The sequence below is a fragment of the Buceros rhinoceros genome, unplaced genomic scaffold, assembly GCF_000710305.1.
Source record: "Buceros rhinoceros silvestris isolate BGI_N320 unplaced genomic scaffold, ASM71030v1 scaffold15962, whole genome shotgun sequence".
NCBI classification, from domain to species: domain Eukaryota; kingdom Metazoa; phylum Chordata; class Aves; order Bucerotiformes; family Bucerotidae; genus Buceros; species Buceros rhinoceros.
The window spans coordinates 34,648-46,107 of NW_010398452.1; the positions used below are offsets into that span (position 1 = coordinate 34,648).

The 11,460-nt window shown below is 38.6% G+C and overlaps 1 protein-coding gene across 1 annotated transcript in view; it reads left to right on the forward strand.

Moving 5' to 3' along the window:
* SLMAP (sarcolemma associated protein) overlaps positions 1-10,460 on the forward strand; it is a 43,037-nt gene extending 32,577 nt beyond the window's left edge. Inside the window, exons 15-19 of the mRNA XM_010131113.1 lie at positions 685-1,002; positions 2,293-2,410; positions 3,938-4,109; positions 5,537-5,671; positions 10,170-10,460. Coding sequence (XP_010129415.1) covers positions 685-1,002; positions 2,293-2,410; positions 3,938-4,109; positions 5,537-5,671; positions 10,170-10,259 — 833 coding nt within the window. The 3' untranslated portion in view covers positions 10,260-10,460. The remainder of the gene's footprint in view (positions 1-684; positions 1,003-2,292; positions 2,411-3,937; positions 4,110-5,536; positions 5,672-10,169) is intronic.
* Positions 10,461-11,460: the final 1,000 nt, after the last annotated feature.

The window sequence follows — 11,460 nt, forward strand, 5'->3', positions numbered from 1 at the left end:
ATGTAAAATAGCCTAGCACGTATGTGACTGATGTGCAATTACAGCAAACCGCGAATGCTGAAGGATGTGTTGCAGTTCAGTGTATTCAGTGCAGCTGACCCTTTCAGTTCAAAATTCATCGTGCTCTTTGGAAAATGCTTTTTCCAAAAAATAAAGTGATTTTTATTTCCGTTACTACATGTTGAGACTGGGGTAGAAATTGGACTCTGTGCCTCAAAGATTTATAGACATCCCAAGTTAACTGCTGAATAGGCAAACATTCCCCATGTAGCTTTGCAAACACTTGGCTTGCAGGAAAGCTGCTGTGACTTTTTCCTCCTGTCCCTGAACTCCCCAGTGTCCTTGTTCTATAATACTTGCTTTGCTTAGTGAAGCTGGATCTAAATCTTGGTTTCAGATTTTGGAGAGCTGCTTTAGTATCACGCATGTAACACAACCCTGACTGAGAAAGCTTCGTCCAGCCATAATTCTTGTTTCTTTTGCCTGTAACACATGACCCCACATACATGTCTCTTTACGGGTACAGCATTTGACAAGATTAATATCTTTTTCAGTTGCATCAGGATTCTTTAGTCCTATTAAACAGATCCTTATTAAACATCAACAAGTTGGGAAAGGGAGTTATGCTTTTTAGATTTTCTGTACATACAGTTTTAAAAAATGTTATTAATGTATGCTTTCCAGCTCAGTTGCGAAGGTTACAAGAGGATATTGAGAGTCTTCGGAAGGAAAAGGAGAATGAAATTTCAAGCACTCGAGACGAGCTAGTCAGTGCTCAAAATGAGATTCTGTCACTTCAACAAGTAGCACAAAAGACAGCGTCAGAACGAGATACAGATATTTCCGCTTTGCAAGATGAGCTGCAAACAGTGCGAGCGGAACTTGAACGGTGGCGGAAAGACGCTTCAGATTATGAAAAAGAAATTGTCAGTCTGCAAGCCAGTTTTCAGCTCAGGTGCCAACAGTGTGAGGATCAGAAGGAAGAGGCTACTCGCTTAAAAGGTACTTGTTTTAAACCATGCCACAGCGCAGTGCTAACAGTAGCATCCTTCGCAATCTGATTCATGCCAGTTATTCAAATTGCTGTTTGTCTGTCTCTCTGTAGTCATTTACCGTGTCTCTATATTTACACGTGTGTATCTGCGTGTGGGTATCAAGGCTTGTGGAGTTGTAAGAGCTGTTTTGTATACTTCCTTAAATAGTAATTTTTATTATGCCTAAATTAGCTTAGGCACCCTTTGATATCGAGAGTAGACCGGTATAATTCTGCTTAGAAAAGGTGGAAAACTTCTGCTGTTTGAGGGATTGATACTGCTACAGACTTGCAAAAGGACTTGTGTAACTTCTGTATGATTTAAGCCCTGAAATGGGTTAGCTTCTGATGTTTTAACTTTTCTAGCAGAGCTTCTCTCAAGACAAATAACTTTATTTTATGTTGATACCATCTCTTTTTTAACATGAAAATGCTGTAACAAATTTAATTGTAAAGTTTTGTGCTGAATGCATGATGTACAGATACATAAATATGTTGTGCTGAGCCAGGAGAGGGCTTCTTTGAGGCTCGTCGATTTGCATTTCTCTTTACCCGTAACGTGCCCATCTCTCATGAGGGCTGGTCGAGAGCCTCTACTCCAGGTTATAGCCTTATGTCTTAGTCTGTTAGTAGAGTGCAAAAGCTCATGCTGCAGCTTTGTACGTGCGACAGAGAAACTGTGGTAATGTAAAATATGCTTTAAATTCTGAATTGGTTAATCTCTGAAGTGGTCAGGGAAGCCTTTTTCCAGACTCCAGTCTGTGTCGTATTACTAAGACAAGTGTAATGTTGATTTTTACCTATTTTACCAAGGACTAATTTATTTCAAAGGTCTCGTTTTCACCCCTTAGTTATTGCTTTAAACATTCTGTTCCTTGTAGCAGAGGCATGGTATCTAGTGATTCTAGCTGATTGCTATTTTCAAGTTTGAGAAATTATTTTCTTTCAATACACTTCTCTGCCACTATTTCTAAAATACTGGAGTAGATCTGTAAATGGACGGTGTTCTACTCCTTCGTGCCTTAGAAAAAGCTTGCATTAAAAAAGCACCAGCTTGTTTAATGGCTTGCAAACCATGTAACAGCAGAAGGTATTGTAATGTTTTATAGGTGCCTGTGAAGAGAATTCATGTGACGTTGTAATCGAGTATATTTGAGACTTGCAACCAATATCAGCTTTTCCTCCATTTATTAGCCACTGATACCTGAAGCAGTCGTGAAGTAATTTTACTCAATTCCATTCAATTTTATTCATCGCAGGTGAACTTGAAAAGTTGAAGGCAGAGTTGAGTGCTCTGGAAGCTGAATGTGTTACACTAAGGAAGGAAAATACTTTGCTTGCATCTGAACTTCAGCGACAAGAGAAGGAGCTTTCTAGGTAAGGGCACTACGGATTTGTCTAGAAAGGTATTGTAGTAGCTGAAGAGGGTTTTATTGTTGTTTTTTCTGTTGTTGTGGTACTAAATGTCTGTTTCAATAAATGTATTGAAATTTTATTTATATGATAGTATTGGGCTGAGCACACTTCCATGCCAAATTGCATACCAGGTTGTTTTTTTCTATTTTGCAAATGCTTCTGTATTACTGATCAGTCATGTTACAGCATAAGGTAACCTGACTTATTTTGCTGCTTTTAATACAGGCTTGAAAATGTGCCTTGTATAAGTATTTAGGCTTACAGTTATCCTTCTACTTGAGTTTAAAAAACCACATGGGTTTCCTAACCTAAAATTCTGTCAGCGTTCAGGATTGAAAAGAGATGCTCATAGTATGGTGTCCATGGAAGCCTGTCACATGATAAGTAGTAATGGTGGGCAGAAACAGTGTGCTGTGGCCTGTTTGGCATAACAGAAAAATACAAATCTTTTTATTGCAAGGGCCGTAGTATCTTCTGGAAGGGATTTTAGAGTGCGGGATTGCTTGCGCTTTCCTGTATTCTTGCTGTTTGAGCACATGACATTGCTAGAGACTATCCACATCTTCTGCCTGGAAGTGTCTTCCCCTCTTATCCCTTCATCTGCCTTTATGTTGTTTTTCAGTTACAGATACTGGAATTTAATTCACAAAGTAAATATGAAACAGTAACTTTGTTTTATAGTAGATCTGAATTTACCATCATGCTTAGATACCTGTTTTGGTTTTTTCTTCTGGTTCCTCACTCTTGTAAGATCTAACTGAAAAAATGGGAATTTCCCAGAGTAAAACATTTCTAGAAGTAATGTATTATTTTACAGGAATCAAACCTTTGTTTTTTGTTCCATCACACCCTAATTTCCACGTTTTTCTTCATACTGGAACATCACACCAGCAAATACAGGATTTGCATAAAGGAGATAGCAAAATCTCTCCCATATTTTTATTTCTCTCTTGCCCAGGCACATATTAACACTACTTGGTTATTAAGCTGAGGTTTGTAATGGCCTAATCTAGAGCTTTCTATGACTATTACACAATTGTACTAAACACTTGAATATACTAGCTATTAGCTTACGCAACTGGAGTAAGCAGAACTGTATGTGCAAGTAAGTGAAATACTTCTAACGACCTTAGACTTAGAAGAAATTTGTTTCAAAATACTTTGGAGTGTATAATACATACTTAGTGAATAATAAAAATCAAAATAAGAAACTAAAAATTAACGGTAAATTACTTGAATTATAGATTATGACTAATTATACACGCTAAGTTGTGTGTTATTATTTAAAAGCAAGACTGTGGCCAGCCTTTTGTGTCAGTACTTTGTATAGGGAGACAATGATCATCTGTACTCCTGTGATTGCTCTAAGCTGGTATTTCCATCTTAATTAAAAATAATGTGCGAAGTTTGGGGGGATGAAAAGCTCTTAAATCTCTTGCTTTTTTAAGTTTAAAACACATGAGGAATCAATTGGATTTTGTTTTTCAGCTCTCAGAAACAGAGTTTAGCACTGACCAGCGATATAAGTGTTCTTGAAATGTCTCGAAAGGAACTCGAAACTCAGATGGGGTCATTGAGAGAAAAACATCAACGGGATGCAGCTTGTCTAAAAAGCCAACTCAGTGAAGCTGAGAGTCAAGCAAAAGATGTTCAGAAAGAGGTAACCCCAATCATTATCTCTGTTTTGAGAGAATATAATGCCCAATGACTTCAACTTCGAGGTTATAAGGAAAAGAAAAACATAAGTTTCCTACTAATGAAAATTTTCCGTACTTTTACTGCAAGTACTTCTATGGGAGTTAACAGTATATAAACCAGGGGTTAAATCTAAAAAGGAAGATTTCAGATAAAGTGACTTGTGTGTGTTTTGGGAACCTCCTGAAGTTTAGTTCCATGCATTATCTTAGCGAATTTTACTTTTAAGCTGTTTGGACAGGTAAACCCTTATGCAGAGTCTTCCTGAATATCCATGGGACAGAGTTTGAGTCAAAATTAATTTTCTTTTAGTTGTTATGATCTTCCTATTTAGATTTAAACTCTTTCATTTGACAGTGGGACCACACATTCTTTACAAAGGTCTCCTTTCCTCTTATTGGATCACTAGGCTGCTGAAGATAAGGGAAAACTAACATTTTGAGCGTGTGTTTAATATGCCTGGCCTCTAAAGATTATGTCTGGAAGAAGGCCATAGTCTCCAGCAATTACTCGCTTTCTCTTACGAGCATTTTGGGTGAAGTTTTCCACAGTCGCTGCTTTTAGTTTGTCGCAGTCCTTGCCTTTGCTTTGTCACTAATTCATCCCTGTCACATTCCTTACCATTTTCAGAATTTGAAAAGCCCGGCCTTGTTAGTCTGGGTTTGTAATCAGGTATATTTGTAAAGATGACTGATCTTTTAAATTTGTGGTAAATGCCAGTACTGTAAGTCACTGGTTTGATCTTTACTAATCCCTGTCATAAGGACTACTAGAAAGCTTTTGATCTATAGAAAAAAATGAATGGGAGTTTGAAAAAGGAGAAGCTACCCATACTGCAGGAATGAGACACATTCTCCCAGTATTGTTTGTGCTTGACCCACGCTGAGTGGCATTTTTTTAATGCCTTTCTTACTCTTGAGTTTGCTGTGTGGGAAGAGGGTGTGATTTACTTCATACAAAATGTTGATTTTTGCACTGGTTTGATGTAGGTATTTAAGCTACAGCCTCGATGCAAGACCACTATTTCCATTTAAAGGACTCCTTGTCCTCTTGTTTCTTGTTTTTTGTCTTCATAGTTTTTACAGTCTTTTCCAATATGATAATGAGTAATTGTTTGGTATGAGAGATTAATTAAAGCCTTGCATTTATTTTAGAGTTCCTTGTTATTAGTAATCCTAGCCCTTCAAAGTCAGGGACAAAAATCTTCATTTAGGAAAAAAAAAACCAAAACCTAAACTAAGATTTTTTTACCCCGCTTTTATGGAAAGAAAGCGTACTGATGCCAGGTGTGTTATTCTAGGCAGATGACAGGAAAGGAAGCTGTGTGTTAAGCAAACGTAGGGGTGCGATGGATGTCCAGGGGTCCGCAGACTGTTTTCTCTTTGTCTTTAGTATGAAAGAACACAGACTGTGCTCTCGGAGCTGAAGGCAAAGTATGAGATGGCTGAGCAAGAAAAGCAGTCACTCACAGAAGAGCTCAAGCAATGTAAAGAAAACCTGAAGCTGCTACAAGAAAAAGCAAACAATGTAAGTCTGTACGAAATATGCAAGGAAGCCGGGTAATGACACTGGCAATTCTGTTGACTGAGGGAGTATTGAAGTGTCAAAAAGAAAAGGACGAACTTAAAAAAAAAAAAAAAAGCCCTTTTACTACATTCTGTGCAAAATCCCATTTGGTACTACCTGTGCCAGTTTGCAGGTCGTTGCGCTATTACAGTTATGCATGCAAGGTAAATCTACGGTTGTGTGGCAGTTTTAAATAAGGCCTTAGGTATCTGCTGTCTTGCAAACATCTGGCTTAAATACTAGTGAACCAGAACTAAGTAAAACTTCTTAATTTTAGAGAATTATACATGGGTAAAAGCTGAGAAACCTGTATCCCAATGAATTAAGCAATCTTTCCAAAGATGCTCTTACATTATTACTATTGATTGCAGCAGACGTTCCCTCCTTGCTCTTGCTCGTGCTTCTTAACGGTGGTTATCCCCAGTCGCCTCGTGCTGTACACAGTGCAGATGAACCGCCCCTTCTGTTCACTAATTGAAATACTCTTTTCTGTTGCAATCATCGTTGTATCATTAGAATTGAGTTTACAGCTAGGAGCAACGTTTTCTTCTGAGACTTCTGAAATCCTCCAAATGCTAAGGGTGTGGCAGACATGTTGTAAAGTGGTTGTAGGCTCATTTTACATACCTTACTATCCTGCGCTGGCTGGCTTACTGTCTTCCTGTACTGCTTCTGTCGTCAGTGGAGGGCGAGCAATGGACAATACAAAACAGGAGGACGATGGATGCTCTCTGGTAGACTTGTAGAAAACTGTTTCTCTGACCACAGAGAAAGTTTTACAGGTCTCATGCTCTAAAATCAGCTGGCTGCTAAATGCCCAAAATTTGTATGAGTACTCCTGCCGTAACCAATTACTGGATGTAAACCTCTATAATACTGAGTTACTAAGGCAGGAAGAAGTGAAAAAACAAACAAGAAGAGAACTCCCATTCTAGAATAAGAGACCACACTGAATTAATTGTGAATGTGAGGTTTTCTGCTCTGTTAGAAACACAAACCTCGGGATTAAAATGATCCGTGGAAAAAAGGGGGATAGTAGAGGGAGGAAATACTGTGAAGGGAGTTGGACCTTGGACCACCTGATGAAAGTGGGGAAGCTTGCAAGGTAAGGGGAATTCTAGGAAGAATTTGAGGTATTTAAATGAAATCAGGAATCACAGCAGTTGCCAAAATCTGTTTCCAGAGGAGGAGTTAGTCATGACGGTTGAGACCCGGAGGTCAGGGTACCATGAAGACCACCCAGCCATATAAAGATCTGCAGGACAAGCTCGCTGTTGAAGCAAGCATTGCTCACAGCCAGCAGTGTAAAACATACCTATCTTGTGGATTATTGGAAGCACCAGGGAGACCGGGCTGAGTTCCAGGGTTAAAGTTGACAAGTACCATTGTCCTTCATTATCTGCTGCTTCATTTCCGAGGACAGTGTCCCGCAGAAAGTGACTTCCCACTGTGGGATTTGTTCCTTTTTGTGGCCTACCTGTATCTGAGTTTGTGTATCTCCATATCCTAATACAAGATGCACATTTTTGATGAAGCACTGTAGTTAATTGCTCCTTGACAGTAAGGAGATTAGATTTGTTAGATATTGATAAGTTGGTGAGGGGGAAAATTTAATTAGTTGGAGGCAATTTTATTTAATGTGGTGGATATTTATCATCTGTTTCTTTTGCCAAAATGCCACAGCCATGAATGTGTGTAACTTAAAAAAAAAAATTGAAAAATAATAAGAAATCCACAGAATCGTTCAGTGAACTAACAAATGTTAGAAAAGACAAGGCTTCTGTACTGCATTTGAGATATCATTTAAATATTAACTTTTTATACTTAAGTTTTACTTCAGAAGAAAAACCCGCAGTGTTGTGTTCTGAGACGCTTAGCAGTGTGGTGTACTACTTGTGCTTGCATGCTTGTAGTCACTGATAATTTCCTGATGCGCTTTATATGACAGATTCATTTATGTGAGTGGTTTGAGAACGTTAGCTGCTCTGGTTGACTTAAACTTCTGGCGCTTTTTTGAACACTGCTGTGATTATTTCTACCAACATGCTTTCTGTGGGAAGGTGGCACTCTGACTTGTGGCACCTACGACGAAAATAATCCTGCATGAAAATTATTTCAATTTTTTCTATTAAACATTTGCCTTGATTAAAACAAATTGGAATTGAACAACAGAGACTAGAACACTGTCTGAGATTCCTGTGTTTTGAACCACGTTGGAGGTTCTACGATTAAACGATTTGTACAAATTAATAACAAGACGAAATTTTATTTACGAATCACAATGTTTCAGAAAGTCTTCGAACGTGAATTGATGATTGATTTGTTTGAACAAAATCAAGGTGGCTTCAGCACAAAGTTCTTCAAATATTTAGCATGGTTTGAACTTAACCTTTGTGTGTCTTTGTGTGTGCACGAATATATAGGCTACCGTACAGAGAAAGCAGATGTCTTCCAAGGTCGGCTTGAAAAGCATTTAGGTCCATTTTTGCTTGTAATTTGTCACATTAAGAATAGAGGCTGTCCATCTGAAAAATGAGGTGGTTTACAGTTAATTGAACGTAGCTGAGAAAAGGAGTCGATGGTTCTGTTGAGGCCGTAAGCCGAACGAACCCTGCGCTCCTGCCAGCTGCGAGTGTGGCCCAGCGGCAACATTTGATCGATTCGCAGAACTGCACGTGGTCACAAGGCTGCTGACCTGCCAGAGATGCTGATCTTTGAGGTATCTCTAATTGACTTGTACTTCCCTACTTTATAGTAACTTAGTGGTGATTGTACAGTCGTATTACAGTCTCACAGAAATGCCTGAACTACTGGGTTCGCCTGTGGACGTAGTTGTAATTGATACAGTAACTGAGGAACAAGATTGTTTTTCCTGGAGGCTGGTATTGGAAAGTGGGAAGGGCGAACTAGCAGAGAATGAAGAAGTAGCTGAAAAATTCAGTGTTTGCTGCGAGTCATTCTACCTGAAGAAATCCAGGTGGGATTTCCTATCACTTAGAAAAACTAAAACCATTTTCTTACTGTAAGAAAGATACAGGCAAATTGGTTTAAGATTTGTATTGGTTCCAAGTGCTAAATTCCAAGTTGTGACAAGAGGTTTCTTAGAACATTTTCTGCTTCCTTCCCTTTATTTTGAAACATCCCTGTTCATTTGAGTAGAATGGTGTACTAACTTCGTATACCAGATTAGATACTGCTGTATTGTGTTAGATGTCTTTTAATACATTTCAATTAAAACAAAACTCACTGACTTATTTTCCCCTCTCTAAATCATCTTTACCTGATTGATTTATAGCACAAAGTGATTTTTAATATCCCTTCCCTTCTTTAGCCTTCCATATTACAACCCGTCCCAGCCGTATTCATCGGCCTAATCCTGGCTTTCCTGTATTGGTGTTACGGCCCATTGTGGTAGCGAAAGGTACAAGCACTACTGTTCAGTCAATGTATGTTTGTCCCTCTCACCTGTTTGTGCCATTTCTGTATGAAATAGTGCATGGTGAAATGCTCACAGGTATTTCTTTACCTGAAGCAAACCCTTCATTTAATATGCCATTCTGTTGGTGCTGACGAGCTGAGCGATCAACTAATCGTTTAACATCTGTGTGATTTCTGTAATTCTAACAACGAATTTTGTTCTAACTCGTTCTCAGTGTGCCCCGTCTAACTCAGTCTCAGTTTGTCTTGAGCAAATGGGCTGCCTTTTGCACAATGCTGTGATGCTAGGGCCTGTAAGAAAACTTAATTGCTTAATTAACGATGAAAAATGAAGAGTTTGCCTCTAATAATAAAATCGACAAGCTTTGGTTCCTATTTATGGACTAAGAAATTCCTCTCTGGCTCTAAACACTTTAATTTTTCTCACTATTGGTATGAAGAAGATGGAAAAACCCAGACAAGATGAGAAATAGGTGGTTGGTTTGTATTCTGAACTCTCAGCTTGCATTTTCTCTAATGTCTCTCAGTGTGTCCTCCTCTTAAAATGCTATTGTTGTCATGAAATGTTTTAACAGTCCATCAGAAATGATGATGTTAGGATCTGCTACAGACTAACTTCATAGATCTGGATTTAAACATTCAAAAGCAAAGTTAAAGGCGTCAGTACTGCTTAAACCTGTGCATAGCGATTACCTGGCACAAGCATTGCTTTAAACATCTTAAGCCCTCATGTGTTTAATAGCAGATTTCTTTGAGGTGCGTACAGTAATGAAGCTGGAAGTACAGAACTGCCAAAAGTTCTCCTGATGATCCTCAGACGTGAAGAGTTGTGGAGTGCCTTTTGCTCGAAGCACAGTTTACTGTGGTGCTCTAAGTCAGGACTAGCCTGCAGCAGGGCTCATGGGTAACATTGTAGTGATGCCTATCAACAGATACTCAGGACATTCAGGAACCACGGGGTAAACTGATTAGTATGAACTAGAACAAATATGATATTGATTTTTTTTTTCTCTCCACACAGAGACAATGGCCTTGGATGCCTGTGATGGCAGCTTTGGTTGCTGTAACAGCCGTGGTGCTGTACCCAGGCCTAACCAGAGCTTCTCCATGAGAACTGTTGTTGAATCCATACACCGTCCTCCCTTTAGAAGCTGGCAACATTCATATACTGAGGGAAAACAGATTAATTCTCTTCCTTTTTACCTCTCAATACAGCACAGCTCTGCGTGAAAACAGCAGTAGGGTCATTTGCTTTAAACTGTATAAAATGTATCTGTCTATAAAGAGGGAATAAAATTGTGATTCATCATACTGTGAGCAATATTTTTGCTTACAATTTCATGCAAGTTTTAAATTAGTATGTTGCGAATCTGAATACTATAATGGTGGCCTGAAGTAGGCTTCTTGGTACCAAATTGCTTATAACGGCTAGGGTTGTGGACACTTCCTTTGGAACCTGACTGCCAGATTTAAGAGGAGAAACACATTTCTGATTTGGACACCCAAGCCCAGTAACCTTGCAGATACTTGGAAACAGATGCAGTGTGCTCAGTGCCTTTCAGTACGATGTAAAAAGAAAAGAAAAAAAAACAAAACCAAACCAAACGCCACTAGTATACCATTTTACTTGCTGTTAGTCACTGAGCTGTTGGGAACAAGACTTAAAGCTTCTTTTACCACGCCTTTTGAAGGAAGCATAGTTTTCTTTGATAACGATTGCTTTATTAATGATTTTTGGGAATAAACACAATTCATGTCCAGCCTTAAAGAGATAGAGATACTGATGGTGAAGACCAGCCTGAAGTATTTAGTGTGCGCGTGTGCGAGTGTAAGCATGTGTGTGTTCTCGAGTGAGCTAAGGTATTTCTGGGAGCAAGTACTTGGTCATTTGATGGACATAGTGCGGTGATTCAACATACGTTAACTTTAGTTTGAATGTAATTTATTAAATTTCATATATTTAAAGAGATGTTCTTTAAAAGTATGAATACTTCCTCACATATCACATGTATCAATTTATTTTTTCAGTCATTCGATACTTTCTGACTTGAGCTGGAGAAGCTCTTCAGACAAGCTTTTGTTGACATAACTTTATGAAGAGAACTGCTACAGTATGTCTGTGATTAGCTGCAAAAAGCTAAGATACATAAAATACTACAAAATTGGAATCATACTCGATGAAATACTGTCAGGAGAAGATGATTTTAATTTGGTAGTAGAATTTTGTGTATCCTCATCAGATGACTGTAAGTATGACGCAGTGGTCCCCATTACAAAGTTTATTTTCCTTATCTAACTGCTATACCTACTGC